This window comes from Mesoplodon mirus (genome assembly GCF_964341445.2).
Source record: "Mesoplodon mirus genome assembly, chromosome: 11".
NCBI classification, from domain to species: domain Eukaryota; kingdom Metazoa; phylum Chordata; class Mammalia; order Artiodactyla; family Ziphiidae; genus Mesoplodon; species Mesoplodon mirus.
The window spans coordinates 15060864-15077148 of record NC_138987.1 but is presented as its reverse complement, the minus strand read 5'-3'; the positions used below and the strand labels follow the sequence as shown (position 1 = coordinate 15077148).

The 16285-nt window shown below is 43.9% G+C and overlaps 1 protein-coding gene across 3 annotated transcripts in view; it reads left to right on the top strand.

Moving 5' to 3' along the window:
- POC1B (POC1 centriolar protein B) overlaps nt 1–16285 on the top strand; it is a 109499-nt gene that overhangs the window by 17927 nt on the left and 75287 nt on the right. For all 3 annotated transcript variants that reach the window (XM_082636017.1, XM_082636016.1, XM_082636015.1), the window contains 2 exons: nt 3415–3586; nt 8082–8261. In XM_082636017.1, coding sequence (XP_082492143.1) covers nt 3441–3586; nt 8082–8261 — 326 coding nt within the window. In that variant the 5' untranslated portion in view covers nt 3415–3440. The remainder of the gene's footprint in view (nt 1–3414; nt 3587–8081; nt 8262–16285) is intronic.

Sequence of the window (16285 nt, the reverse complement as noted above, 5' to 3'; positions counted from 1 at the left end):
GTGCTCCCTTCTAGCCACTCTCCTCCCTCCCTACCACCCACATGATCTCTATGCTGACTTCTAACTCCATAGATTAGTTTTGCTTCTTCTTGAACTTCGTATAAATGAAATTTAATTACACGTTAGGTACACAGTATGAATGTACCACAATTTACGTGTGCGTTTTACTTTGATGGACCGTTGGGTTTCTAGTTTTGGTCTTCTTTGAATAGTACTTCCACAAACATTATTGTACATGTCTTCTGCTAAACATGCATAAGAATTTCTGTAGGTATATACCTAGGAGTCAAATTCTGAGTCAGATGGTAAGTGTCCATTCAGCTTCAACAGATTTCAAAACAGTTTTCCAAGGGTGCTTAAAACGACCAGCATTATTTGAGAGCTCCACTTGTTACACATACTCACCAAGATTTGGTACTATTTATCTCTTTTATTGTAGCCATTCTAATGAGAGTGTAGTGATATCTTATTGTGGTTTTAATTTGCACTTTCCTAGTGACTAATGGATTTGAGCACCTTTTCATATGTTTATCAGCCATTTGCATAGCCTCCTTTATGAAGTGCCTGTTTAAGCCCTTTGCCTATGTATTTGCCTGTCGTATTTTACTGCCTTTCCTTATTGATTTCTAGGATTCTTTATATATTCTTTATTATATGTTGGATAAACGTATTGTAAATATCTTTTTTGTCTCTGTGGCGTGCGTTTTCACTTGCTTGGCGGTATCTTTCAATGAACAAAATTTCTTAATTTTACTTTAGTACAAATTATCATTCTTTTCTTTTAGTAATTTTAGTAATTTAGTCATTTTCAGGTATTATCTAAGCAATCGTTGCCTACCCCAATGGCCATGAAGATATTCCCCTACGTTCTCTCCTAAAAGCTTATTGTTTTACCGATCACATTTAGATCTGCAATCCATGCGGAATTACTTTTGTGTACAGTATAAAGTGTAGAAGTCAAGGTACATTTTTTTTCCTTGTGAATATCCAGTTGACCCAACATCATTTTTGCAAAGATCATCCTTTTCTCACTGTCAGAGCAGCAGTTTTCTTAAATCAGATCACAAGGTCCTCCTGCTTACAATCCTTCAGTGGCTGAGAACTAAATACACACCTCTCACCATGGCTCCTTGCTGGCATCAGCTTCTCTCTGGGCTTCCATCCCTTGTTCTCTTTTTCTGCCCTCCCCTGTGGACATGCTGGTCTCCTTGCTGTTCCTCAGGTTGACAAGTGCATGGCTGTCTCAGGCCCTCGCATGTGGAGCCCTCCTGCCCAGAATGCTCTTTCTTCACGTCTTAGCCTGGATCACTCCTCATTTCACTCAAGTCTCTGCTCGAATGTCTCTTCCTTCGAAAGGACCACTAACTACCCCGTATAGCATTAAGTATATGGTCAAAAGGTTTAAGCTTCCACTTATAAGTACTAGGGATGTAATGTACAACATGATTAATATAATTCACACTGCTGTCTGTTATATGTGAAAGTTAAGGGAGTAAATCCTAACAGTTCTCATCTCAAGGAAAAAAAATTTTTTTTTCCTTTTTCTTTAATGAGAAATATGAAATGATGAATGTTCACTAAACCTATAGTGGTAATCATTTCATGATGTATATCTCAAACCTGGAAGAGAAAAAAGAATAAATAATATATAAAAGTCCTCTGAACATGTATGATATTATAATCTAATGAACCATCTCCTGCTCTGTTGTGATTCCCTGAGGGCGAGAGATTGTGTCTTGCTCCCTCTTGTAGCTCTTGTTTGTAGCATAATACCTTAGAACTCAAATAGAGTCCCCAATATAATGTACATGATAATTCATTGTTTTCCCTATTTTGTCCACATTAGCCCCAGATAATTCAAACCCTGATTTATTTAATAATTTGATGAGCTGTAATGGAATATCAACTTTTTGTACTTTTAAAAATAGGGGGTAGTATACAGCTTATAAACTCACTTAACTATTTTACATGGAAACATTGCATAGGCCAAGTCCAAATGAATTTTATCTATGGCTAAGGAACTTAGAAGGTTTTCAGTGACTTTATATTTCTCTTCTAACAGTAATACTAATTGTATTTCAAGTTTATAAAGTTGTATTTTTTCTAAACATTCTACAGTCTAGACCTAGTGATTCTCATTGAACTGGTTCCTCTCACTGGGGCTATTTTGGGGCTACATGAATATATAAAATTTGGTTTTAGGGCAAGAGTTAGATCTATCTTTCATTTGTTTATTTCTTCATTCCTTGTTTAAGGCATTTATTTCCACTGTTGATTTCATTTGTTTTCCTTTTCTTAAAGCCTTAAAGTTAATGTCTGAAACACATGACTCTTTTATTAGTTGTAGAATGTCATAACAGAGCAAAAAGTGTGTTTTAAGATTACCTTATCTAGCTATAAAAGACATTACTGGTCAATTCACAAAACTGGAAAACGGTAGATTAAAGTACTGTCACTGGTAATTTTCTGAAGTTGATTACAGTGCTATTGGCATGTAAGAGAATATCTTTATTCTTAGAAAAATACGCTTAAGTATTTAGGAATAAAGGTGCCATGATGATGAATTTACTTACCCCAAAATCACTTAGGAAGAAAAAATTGTGTGTATGTGTGCCCACACATACATGCTTGTGTACAGAAAAAGAGTGAGCACAGGAGCAAAGTATAAACCAAATGGGGCAAAACAGTAACAACAGGTGGATCTGGTAAAGGGTATATTAATGTTCTTTAAACTAGTATTATGACTGTTCTGTATCTGTGAAGTTATCTCTGCCTAAACAGTTTAAAAAAATCATTCTCGGGCTTCCCTGGTGGCGCGGTGGTTGAGAGTCCGCCTGCTGATGTAGGGGACACGGGTTCGTGCCCCGGTCTGGGAGGATCCCATATGCTGCGGAGCGGCTGGGCCCGTGAGCCATGGCTGCTGAGCCTGCGCGTCCGGAGCCTGTGCTCCGCAACGGGAGAGGCCAAGGCAGTGAGAGGCCCGCGTACCGCAAAAAAAAAAAAAAAAAAAAAATCATTCTCATCCAGCCCTCTCAGGGAAAGCATTCAGTCCTTATGACACAAAGATTAAGTTACTTTCTCAGTCAACCTGAGAGAGACAGAACTGACTCCTACTCCTGTGTCTCTGTTGTATTGTGCTGCCTTCTTCTAGTAAATAGTCATTGAGTTCTAACCAAATACAGGGGCCAATAATCCTGCTCTGTGGCTACACAGGACACAGCCAAGCTTGCATATTAGTGATGTGGCTTGGGGTTTCTTTTACTAATGTTTTTGCCATTACTTGGTCTGTCTTACAACCTCCAGGCCCCTCTGTTACCTGGACGTCTTGTTCTTAGATATGCTGCCCATTGTAATGAGACGTGCCTACATTTGTGTTTTAACACACAGTGGTTTTGTTCTTCTATTTCTTAATAGCTACTGGTTCTTGGGATACGTTTCTCATGCTATGGAGTTTCAAGCCGCAAGCTAGAGCTTTCAGATATGTGGGTCACAAGGACGTTATAACCAGCGTGCAGTTTTCTCCACTTGGAAACTTACTGGCATCTGCTTCACGAGACAGGACTGTTAGACTCTGGATTCCTGACAAGTAAGAGAAACAAACACCTGTTATGCTCTGGGTTTAGAAATGTGAAAGAAAACTGGAGGCGGGCTGTTCCTTGTGCCGTTCTTGGAATGCCCACACCCCCAGTTACCTGCACATCTTTAGTCTGAGTCACAAACAAGGTGTACTGCCCTTGTCTTAAATTCAAACTATTTCGTACCAGTTTTTCCTCATCTTTAACTCATAATTGTGTCTTCTGTTTGAAAACTATTTCTAACCGTGGAAATATGCTTAATGTGTCCTAAGGTTTTCTTGGGGGGCGGTTAGGAAAGGTGATGGTTATCAGTCCCTTTATAAATCTGATGTAAGCTTTAGATCGTCTCCCCAGAGAGATATACATCAGCCCGTCTAACCAAGATTTTACAGTTTATTAACCTACCACCACCCATCGTGGATCCTTGAGGGGACTTTGAATCTCTATTAAAAACCCCGGGGCTAGCTATTCTTTGATGCATATCATTCATTTGGGCTCCAGAATTTTCTTGTTAAAGAGAATTTCTGACAAATGTATAAACCTCATTGCATTTGTGCACAGTCCTATCCTGTCATAGCAAACCTCTCTATAAGAGGTTTTTTTAAATCCTAGGTGATAGCCCATCTATTTTAAACAATTATTGAGCCTTGATTATTTTAAAACTTTTTAAACTCTTAATTATAAAGAATTTCAAGCATACATGAAAATAGAATGGGTAATGTGACAACTCCCTCCCCACATAACCGTCCCCTATATCCAGCAGTTATCAGTGTTCTGTCAGTCTTGTTTCATCTGTTCCCCCGTTGCCACACACCTTTTTTCTTTCTTTTCTGGAATACGTATTTTTAGAACAAATCCCACACATCATATCATTTCCTCCATAAATACTTCGGATAATAAGAAACGAGTGTTTTCCTTCACTCTGTTGTGGCAGGATTTGATTTGTGGTTCGTGACTGAACAGGCTCAGGCACTCGCAAATGAATGAAAGTTCCAGGGGCATTTCCCTGCCAGTGGGCACTTTTTTCCTGCCACTACCCAAATGATCTCCATACTGAGAAATCTGAACAGTATCCTGAGGTAGCAAACACTACTGAGGAGAAGTGGCATATTATGATACTGCAGATGGCAATGTAGAGGGAATTGTAAGGACAAGAGGCTGATTTGGGGTCCAAAAGTGAAAGCATTTTTTAAAACCCTTCAATTTCAGGACTAGTGGTTTGTTATTTTCAGCACAGCCTCAGTCTCCCATCGCTAATTCAGGGAAATCTCAGTAAACTGCACAAGGGTAGATGAACTAAAACCACACTGAACCATTAACTTGTACTGGCTGATCTAAGTACAGCAGTTAGGCTTCTGTAGACACGTCTAGTTCCTCTTCCTAAATCAGATCATAGTGGGGCCAGGGCAATAGTGCGTCATGGCCATGAGAAGGAAACTGATTAACCAGTTACCTATTGCTGCATAACAGTCCTCAAAACTTAGTAGCTTAATACAATCACTATCATTTCTCACAACGTTATGGGTCGTCTGGACGACTCGTCTGCCGCACTGATGTTGGCTCTCACTCACGCAGCTTCACTAAGCTGGCAGCTGGGCTGGCCGGTCCAGTGTCTCCCTCATACACCTGTGGCCTTAGTGCTGGCTATTGGCTGGGGCACCTTGGTCCTCCATATGCCCTTACCCCGGCTCTATAAGGACTTCCTTCCAGCATGGCAGCTGGGTTCTAGGATGGTAAACGCCGAAGCTGCTAGACTCTTTAAAGGCTGGTCCTGAAACTTGCACAGTATGTATCCCTTCTGCCACATTCTGTTGGTCAAAGTAAGTCACAGCCCCAGCCGAGATTCAAAGGGAGGAGAAATTGGTGGATTCCACCTCCCATGGGGAGGAGTGACGTGTGTGCACAGGGCTGAGGGGAATTGTGGGCAGCCAGATGAGCAAACACCAGAGCTGGTGACCGGAAGGCTAAGAAAGCATAGTAGGAGCGAGTTCAGAGGCAGGTCTGGCCTGGCGTTCATCACAGTCGGCAATCAAGAGAATTTGGGCGGAAAGGGCAGGTAAATGTGTGGGAGGTGGAAAGTCTGTGTTAAGGCGATGTGAGGAACTAGAAACCAGTTAAGCACCAGCACAACAAACACTAGGCCCTCTTATCTCGGTTTCCTGTATGCTTCCTGTTGAGACCGGATCTGGATCTGGCAGTTGGGCCAGGCTATAGCCGAGAGGAGCGGCTTTTAGAAAGAATGCAAGCAGGAAAGGCTCCTGCAGTGTGGAGTGCAGAAGAAAGGTCAGGGCAGACTTTGATGATACCCACTGTCTCCTGGCTTCCTGGCCACAGCAGTTGCCAAGTCTTTGCTTTCTCTAGGCTTTATTCTTAAAATCAGGCCATACTGGACTCCTGACTTCCACTCAAAGAACTTTCTCTTGAAACCTCACTGAACTAGTAGTCCCTGAATGCTCCCTCCTACTTTTTTTTAAATATTGATTTTAATTGTTCTTGGTGTGTCATATATCAGGTGATGGAGACTTATGACAAAGTCACCTCTGCCTTCTACAGGCCACTGGAAGGGAAAGCCAGGATGGATCTAAGAACCATTAAGTATTGACTCTTCCCAGCAGAATTCAGCAAAATGTACTGAGTTCTTTTTCCACGCCTGACATTGTGCTAGATGCTGGTCTTTTAGAGATGAGTAAGTCGACTTTCCTGTCCTCAAAAAAGTACTGCCTAATAGGAGAGAAACAGGACTATTTTAAAACAAAATTTACTGTATAATGTAATAAGCTAAATAGCTATAATAGAAAGGGAACAATTAAGCCTGTCTGGGTTGGTCAAGGGGGCTTTGCTGGTAGGGGAAAGTAGTCAGGCTAAGAAAGCTGTAAGTACAAAGCCAGAGGTGTGTTTGAAGCAGTGAGACTGTTGTAAGAGTACAAAGGTCAGTGCAGTGGCAGGCAGTGGCCAAAGAGCTTGGGCGTTGTACTTTTTCTTGGAGAGCAGCCCATGACACGTTTACACTGGGATTTACACGCTTAGAATTATACATTTAGCAAGGCTGTACGCACAGGATGTAGGTGACTGGAGGGAGATAAAAGATTAGAGCAGGGAGGCCAGTTAAGAGGCTTTTGCAGTAATCTAGGTGAAGGATACTGAGGGTACGAATATCTACCTTAATGCAAGCAGAGCTGGGATGGAAAGACGAGGAGGGATTCAAACGCTATTTAGGCGGTAACAGCAGTCTCACTGCCACATTAAATAGGTTTGCTGACCTGTCGGGTGTTGGGGACGAGCTGAGTGTAACCTCCAGGCTTCTGCAAGTTCTGCTGCCTGATCTTCTTCAAACACTTGTGCTGATTTTTCCCATAAGGCATCACCTGTATAAATACAACTTTCTGAATGGAAAAATTGCTAAGTCTAAATGTAGTATAAAGTGAAAGTAACTTGGGAACTTGGAAACGCTGACACAAAGTAGCATTTCCCAAATGTCACCATTTAGGGCTTCCCTGGTGGCGCAGTGGTTGGGAGTCCGCCTGCCGATGCAGGGGACACGGGTTCATGTCCCGGTCCGGGAGGATCCCACATGCCGCGGAGCGGCTGGGCCCGTGAGCCATGGCCGCTGAGCCTGCGCGTCCGGAGCCTGTGCTCCGCAACGGGAGAGGCCACAACAGTGAGAGGCCCGCGTACCGCAAAAAAAAAAAAAAAAAAAAAAAAAAAAGTCACCATTTAACTCCAGCGCTGTCTACTAGCCTACCCCTAATTATGTCAACATTTTTCCTGCTGCTTCTCCTTAAATGCCAAACATTATTTTCTCCAACTTTTTTTTCCTATTCTCTTTTTCCCACCCTAGCCAAGAAAAAAAAAGTATCTGAAATTTCAAGGTGTTGAGAACTGAAGGATCAATATGTTATGACCATTTATCTTTTGTTTTGCTTATGAATGTAAGATTGGGCTCAGGGGAGAGCAAGGCCTTAGGTGTACCTCAGGGTCTCAGTGCGCATGGCTGGTGGGTGAAAGCAGGAAAGTCAGATCACCCAGGGACATTCTGTATAGAGGCAGGTGACATAGGGGACATCTCCTCCTTCCCAAGACAGACTGCCAGTCCACACAATTTCCATGTGAGCCCAGTTTGAAAACCCTACCTCAGAGCTCTTCACTTAATGAATCTTAGGTTTTCTAGGTTGCAGTTTATTTAAACTGTATGTTGCTCTCTCTAGAGGAACAACAGGAAGTTAAAATGCATGGTAGAGATTTGTTCAAAATATTATTCCGTAGCTTCCTATTAAAGCAAAGTCAGCAAATGCATTTCAGGGTGGGGACCACTGGGTTCTCACTTGTTTAGTGTCAGCTGTGACTTTAACTAGCAAAACCAGCTTGGAACAGTGTCGATGAAGAGTACAGTACAACACAGCCTTTTCACACTTCTGTCAGTTTTTACAACAACTATTTTATATGTTTCAAAGTCTGTATACTGATAATTAAATCAAATGTTATAAATATTAAACTGTTTGTCTCCAGGAGAGGGCAATCCTCTGAATTTAAAGCTCACACAGCTCCAGTTAGAAGTGTGGACTTTTCAGCCGATGGCCAGTTTCTTGCTACAGCTTCTGAAGACAAATCTATCAAAGTATGGAACATGTATCACCAGCGCTTCTTATATTCTCTGTACCGACACACACACTGGGTTCGCTGTGCCAAGTAAGTGCAAAGTTTCACAGTAAGGTTTTCACATTTTTTTTTCTTGCTATAGTCCATGTTTTACCCCCCCCACCAACTCCCAGAAAAGGAGATTGAGGGCAAATTCATTCACTCATTCATTCATTTGTTCATTCATTCAGCAAATATTTATTGTGGGCTTGCTATGTGCCAGAAACAATAGTAAACAAAACGGTCAAAAACCGCTGCTCTCATGAAGCTTATATTCTGGGGAGGGGAGACAGACAGTAAACAAATGGGGAACTGGATATGGTAGGTCAGATGGTGGTAAGTGCTACGGAGAGAAACAGAGCTAGATGGGACGGGGGGGCTGCCAGTTTCAACAGGGTGTTCAGCGACTGCTCCCAGAGAGGGTGGCCTTTGAGCAGAGGGAGGGCAGGGAGTGAGGGCTGAAGGTGTTTGGGAAAGGAAAGTCCGCGTGGAGGAAGCAGGAGTGAAGGCCCTCAGGCGGGAGCTGGGTGGCTGTGTGAGGACAAGAAGGCAGGGGTGGCCAAGAGTGCAGGGAAGCCGGGGAACAGCCCTGATGGGCACGCCGAGTAGATGCGCCACTGGAGCATGTTCATCTCTCTGACCTACAGTTTAATGGGACCCCTCTGACCACTGTGTGGAGAGTAGACTGTCAGAAGTCAGGGCAGAGCCCGGAGGTGCAGGCTGTGGCAGTGGCAGAGGTTCTCATCCTGGTTTGGTCCAGGGTAGTGGCCGTGGACATTTCAAGAAGCGGTTGGATTTTAGATAATCTATACAGTTGACCCTTGAACAACACAGGTTTGCGCTGCAGGGGCCCACTTCTACGTGCATTTTTTTCAATAGTGTCGATAAATACTAGTGTACTTCACAAACCGAGGCTGGTTGAATCCACAGATGTGGAACCGTGAATACGGAGGAACCTTGGATTCCAAGGGCAAACTAAGTCACACATGGATTTTTGACCCTGTGGAGTGATGGTGCCCCTAACCCCCGTGTTGCTCAAGGGTCAACTGTAGTTTGAAGTTACCACCAAAAGTACTTGCTGTCGTGCTGGATGTGACGAGACAGAGAGAGACCGAGAATGACTCCATCATCTTTGGCAACAGTCTGTTGGGACAAGTGCTCTTGTGTTATTAGGGTCTGCTGATGGCCACGGAGCCCTCTATTCCTGACCCAATGCTCCAGTACTGAACATACATATCTCCGTTCCCCATCGGGACTGGCCAGGGAGGGAAGGGCTGCTGTTCTAAATTCCCCATTTCACAGATGAGGAAACTAAGTTTCAGAGTTGGAGTTAGAGCTCCTCTAGCTGAAAGTGACAGAAACCCATTCCTTTTCACTTCTCGAGGTGGTTTTGTTGGCCGTTTGATAACCTTGGAGTTGGAAGCAGAGACCAGAACGCGGGACTCCAATGCTCTTACCTCTCTCTAGGCCTCTCTAACATGCCAGCTTTTCTCTCTGAGAAACCCTAAGCTTTGAGAGGAAACCCTAAGCTTTGAGAGGAAACCCTAAGCTTTGAGAGGAAACCCTAAGCTTTGAGAGGAAACCCTAAGCTTTGAGAGGAAAAGCTTCTCCCAGCTCCAGTTAGAAAAGTACCCGGGGGTGACTCTGGCCCAGCTAGGACCCTGGACCCATCCCTTCACCAGGCTGTGAGACACTGTGATTGTTCAAATTTATCCAGGCAGCCAACTGAGACAAGCTACCCTGGCTGGGGAGGAGGGGTCATACCAACCATGTTTTCTGGTGATGCAGAGAGAGGAGAGTTCTCACAAGAAGGGGGCTGGGGGCCTCCCTGGTGGCGCAGTGGTTGAGAGTCCGCCTGCCGATGCAGGGGATACGGGTTCGTGCCCCGGTCTGGGAGGATCCCATATGCCGCGGAGCGGCTGGGCCCGTGAGCCATGGCCGCTGAGCCTGTGCGTCCGGAGCCTGTGCTCCGCAACGGGAGAGGCCACAACAGTGAGAGGCCCGCGTACAGCAAAAAAAATAAATAAATAAATAAATAAATAAAAAGAAGGGGGCTGGTACAGAGGTAATCAGTGGGGGAAACCGTGAACCCTGTGGTCACCTGGATTTGTGCCCACCATATGACGTAACGTGCCAGGTGTCCGCAGCTAGGATGTGGTGGAGTGAGCCTATGAGCCCAGCTCTCTCTGTCTTGCCTTACAGTCCAAACTCTTAACCCTTGTTATGCTCTCTGGGGGGCATTATTGCCCAGGAGGTGTTGATTATAATTTATGGTAATGAGTCTAAGCAGACTAAAAAAGGATAGAAGATCATACTTTTAGTCAATAGTTTTTTGTTTTTTTTTTTTTTTTCCTTCTGAAGGGCTTAGCTACTTTTGGCTCTGGCCATCTTAGTATTAGTTTCTCTATATGCCATATATCTGTGTGGTTACAAATATATAGATTCAAATCCCAGCCCCACCACTTACTAGCTGTATGACCTTTGGGGAAATTATCTGATTTCTCATGCCTCAGTTTTCTTATCTGTAAAATTAGGATGATACTAGTAACCTGCCACCTAGGTTGTCATGGTATTTAAATGAGTAGATTTAAAAGCCCACAGACTAATCAGTAGATAAATCTTAGCCGTCATCCCCATCACTGGACATCTCATTCTTGTTTAATTTTTACATGTATTATGTAACTTGAATTGATCATTTTTCCCCACCTAAGGAGGTGGCACAATTTGTATTTATTTATGAAATGAGGCTGTAAATAAGAGGAGGCAGAGGTCTATTATCTAGTGGTTGGGGCCTGGAGAGCAGAGGTATAGGTGGCAGGGCCTGGGACTAGGAAGGGTCATTCAGCTCCCACTATGTGCCAACTCTGGATATGTTTGGTAAAGAGACTGATTTCTGTTACTTTCATCAGGGAGCTCAACATAAGCAAAAGCACTGAATGTTGATTTAACTAATCAAGACAGAATGTGTCCTCTATATTCTGACTAATAGTAAGAGCTGTTATTTATCCACTGTGACCTATGTATCTCTGTTTCCTTTCATAAAGAATTTAAAGTGGTTTATAATAGCTGACATACCTTTGTATACCTCAGTCACTGGAGGGAATGGAGAGACAGTTCTGTCTAGAACCATGTAACCCGGGCTAGTGCAGTTTTGGCATGAGGTGTAGCCTGAGCTTCCTGCAGCCCAGGTATTAATGGAATGATGGAGGCTGACATTTTCATTTTCTAATAACAGGAAGGAATCCTGTCAAGTTGTTCAGATAAGAGAAAATTTTTCCTGGAGTAGATTCTAGGAAATACTTTATTCCTTGCCCTTGTATTGAATTATCTATGTATAATATAAATGTTAAAAAAGGAAAAAAGGTAACACTAATGTAAGATAGAACTTACGAAGGGTTGAAAGATCGCCAATAATGTGAAATTTTCGTCATCAAAACATTCCTTTAATAAGCATAGCCCCCGATACGAGCCACACGTCTGTGCTGGGTGTTAAGTATGGAGAGATGAAAGACCCCATCTTAGCCTCAAGGAGCTTTTATAATTCAAGGGGAAAAAAAAAGATATAAATAATTATAAAAGGGTGTGTCCTATGGGAAAATGATATACATGATGAGGGAGTGTGCGAGTGGAGTACTGAACTAGGCTTGTGTGAGGGAAAGTCAAAAGAGACACTGTGAGCCCCTAACTGAGGGGGGCGGGGAGAGGAGACGAGGAGGGGGGGGCCCGTCATCAGACGGGAGGCGGGTGGCAGGCCTTCCAGAGGGAGTCAGTGGGAGTGAGCACCGCGGCTGGGAGCGTGTGGTGCCCTGTCAACTCTTCAGCTGTGGCCCTGCTCAGGAAGTAAGGTGGGCTGAGGTGCAGGAGGAGACGGGAAGGCTCAGGGTCCTGGATGACGTGAAAAGACTTTGGACTTCATCCTACAGGTGACACCAGAGAGCTTGGAATCCGGAAGAAGCATGATCTGAGCTCTTCTTTGTTAATTGGTCTATTCTACTGGCATGACTTTGCGTTTAGAGGGTCGGCATGAGATAGTCCAAGATTCACATGCCCACGTGTAGCACCTGTTACCCTCGGGCATGTTTCGGTTCACGGCTCTCTGCCTCTGTGGCAAGTGAGGGTGATGAGGCTCCTCAAAGTGGACTGTTGCGAGATTGAGAAATATAAGTTTACGGCGTTTGGGACCGAGTGATGCCGCAGGACTCCAGCTGAGCACCATCAGCTAGGGTGAAACTCGGGAAGTGGGGGGAGCCTTTGAAAATGTTGTTTTTCCTTAAATCAAGAGAAGAAGGCCATGGTGGAACATTGCACTTTGCCTAGCATCACTCCCCGTTTCCTGGTAGTAGCGCCCACATTTTCCCTGGGGAACCAGCCCTCCCCGACGGTCCCTCTGTGTGCTGTGGTGGCCCTATCTCCGGTCCAGCAGGAGGCTCAGCTCAGGTTTGCCATTCGGGAAAGAGCATCCCGCTTCCCACAGGAGAGAGTGAGCCTTGTTGGAACGGTAGGCCTTTGTTGTGGGATTGCTATCTTAGGCTTATTTAAACCTGAACTGCTGAGGGACACCGTGCACAAGATACTGACCTAAGAATGATGCTGGTTCTTTCAGAGGAGAGCGGAGCTGTGAGAGGAAGACAGAAATTGTTGTCTGATTACATGGTGTGGTTTCTGGGTACAGCCATGCCTGGAATTATTAGTGGGGGTGGGGAGGGGCCGGAGAGGGAGACAGAGATATGAGCCTTAAAATATTTCTTTTCCCTCTTTTTTTAAAAGGCACTTCCCATAGGAAGTGATAGTGAAGCAGGGTTTTGGAAAAGTGGGAGTGATCCCTGCATCCAGTCGTGTGCACTCGTGATTCCTGTTTTCTCTCCATCCCCAACACGGCCTTGGTTTTCAGCATCATTACCACTTGTGGAGACTTGGGCACTAAGCTCCTACATGTTTTCCATGACTACAGATGGGCATTCATTCCCTCCTTCCCCTACCGCCTCCAGAGAGACTTCTGTGAAGTGCAAATCTGGTCATGCCTTTCCTCAGGTTAAAGCCACCCGGTGACTCCTGTCCAGGCACACGTGTCCTGCCATATCTGCCCTGCCTTCCTGTTACAAGCTCGCCTGTCTTTCCTTCTCACCATTCACCTTCTTGCAGCTACACGAGGTTCCCCAAGTGTGCGGTGCTCTGTTATGTTCTGTGCCCCTTCACATGTTGCCCGCCATACCTGGAATGCCCCCAGTTCCACCCTCCCTTCACCAGCCTGCTCTGCATCTCTTCCTCTACGAAGTGTTTCCGATTCTCCAGGTGGAGCCTGTTATGATGCCTTTATGCCACCACATTACCCTGTTAATGAGGTCTGTCTGCCAGTTTAGGCCTCACTTCCCTATTAGACTTTGAATGACAAGTATTTTATTCATTGTGTGTTCTCATGCCAGGGACCATTCTAAATGCTGTAAATACCGCAGAAAGTAAAACAGACAAAATTCCTGCTGTCATGGAACTCCTTCTATCAAAAGGGACAGACAATAACCAAATATACTAGTGACATGTGCTCCGCAGAAAAGTGCAGTAGGGTGACAGGGCGGAGAGTGACGGGGCTGGGCGGTGCTTTTCTACATATGGTGGCCAGGGAAGGCAGCTCTATTAAGGTGACACTGACTGAAGTGGGGGAACTGACAAGGTGGGTATCGGGGGAGAGTGTTCAATTGAGAGTCAGATACAGTGTGAGAGACACTGCAGAGTGTTAGTTATAGGGCGAGGAAGGCTCAGAGGAGTTGTGTAAAAATGGGGGTTGAATGAATCCGTGAAAGGTTGACCGCTAATGTGCAGGTGGCTTTGGTGGGAGTTTTCATGGGCTTCTTCAGGGAAGAGTCATTTTTGTGGCTTTTTTTATACCAAATTCAGGAGTACTATACATGCATGTTATGCATGAGGAATATTTATGTGGCTTCACTACTTTTTCATTTTGTGTTATTTTTGATCAGATTGATAATTTTTATACTCTGCACACCTGGTCTTAATGGAATGCCTTTATTTTGCTGGTACCTTGTGGATCTGAGGGATTGATTGATTGATGGATTGATTTTTCCATCAGTTGTTTTCTTACTGTTTGGAGAGAGTGATTCCTGTGGAATTCTGTAGAGGCCTCTCTGGAGGAATGTTCTTTGATAATAAATTTGGCTAAATTTAATGAAAAAAGATTTCCTCTTCTGGCCGGCTTTCCATAGATGTGCTCGACACCATGAGTTCTTTCTCACACATTTATTACCATCTTTTTTCTTGACTCCTCTTAATGCAGATGGAGTCCAAGAGAGTTGGGAGGGCCTAACTGACCACTCAGGCCCGGCCTCTCAGTGCTTGTGCAGCTTCCTGTGAGAGCTTCGCCTTGATGGGGTCCTTCCAGTCTAGGACTTTCTGCTAAATGTCTGAGGGACCAGAAGTTCTGTTTTGGCCCGAGGTGAGAAGGCTCAGGGGGGAACTAAGTCAGGCTTAATAAACGTACGAGAGTCTGAAACAGAAGCCAAATTTACAGTTTATTGACTGTGACAACGCTAGCCTTCAGAGGGGTTAGGGCGTTTGCATGCCTCGGTCAGGGCCTTCCTCCCCGGTCAGCAAAGTCAGAATAAGGGCTCAGTGGGCCCTGGAACTAAGGCAAGAAAGTTTGTTGAAAAAAATCTTGATGGATAGTTTTTTCAGGTTAGGGTAGTGAGGTGGGCTTATCTCCTCCACATATACGTACCTGCCAAGGAAACTGCACGATCAGTTCTGCTGGTCAGGTACTCTCTTCCCTGGGCCAGGCTGGAGACACCCTGATGGATGATTGCTCTTGCCTTGGGTGGTTCCTGGGCACCTCCTCTCTGTTGACATAGTATCTTTTAGGTGGTGCAGTAGAGCTGATTGGTTTCACTAGCATGTGATCCTGCAAACATGACATAACTCCTCTGGGCCTTAGTCTGCTCCCTTATAAAATGGATACAAAGGGGTACCTTCCTCAGAGAGTCATCCTGAAAATGGAACAAGCTAATGAATGTAAATAATGTCAGCTATTAACTACCCTCACATTCCAGCCTTTTCTCCTTGGAATTCTACTGGAGTCACCTTTAGGTTGTGTTCTAAAGTCATTTCACACATTTGCACATAGTGTTTGGGGTTGCTACTATGGGTAACTACTATTAACCTTTGAATGCATTTTATGTACTTAACTATAGAGGGTAACTTTATTTTTAACTGCTTGTGTCTGAAAATCTCTACCTTTTAATTGGAGTGCTTAGTCCACTTAAATTTATGTAACTAGTCCTATGATTAGATTTATTTTAACACTACCATCTTGCTCTTTGTTTTCTATTTGTCTCATTTGTTTATTTCTTTTTACTCCTTTTCTTTTGGATCAATCAAGTATTTCTTAGTATCCCGTTTTATCTCCTCTATGGTCTTTTTATTTATTTATTTAAAATATTTATTTATTTGGCTGCCTGGGGTCTTAGTTGTGGCAGGCGGGCTCCTTAGTTGCGGCTCGTGGGCTCCTTAGTTGTGGCATGCATGTGGGCTCTAGTTCCCTCACCAGGGACCAAACCTGGGCCCCCTGCATTGGGAGCATGGAGTCTTATCCACTGTGCCATCAGGGAAGTCCCTCTATTGTCTTTTTAGCTTTACTTTTGGTCTTATATTTTTGTTTAGCGGTAACCTTAGCATATCATAGTCTAGAATTAATTTTATGCTGTTCTATATATAATGTTAGAACTTATAAAAGTTCTAATGTTAGAACTTAAAAAAATACATCTCCATTCACCCACCTCTTGACAGTTTTACTTCTACATATCATATATACCCATAATACGTTAAGCAACCATTTTCTTCTAAAGAAACAAAAAAGGCTTTTATATTTACCTTTTCCCGCACTCTTTTCCTTTGTGTAGATCCAAGTTTCCATCTAATATCGTTTCCTTTCGCCCTAAAAAACTTCATTTACTGTTTCTTGTATCCCAGGACTCCTGGTGATGAATTCTCTCAGCTTTTTGTTTTTCCTTTTTAAAGGATATTTTTGCTGAGATGTAGAATTTTATTTCAGTGGATAATTTTTCTTTCAG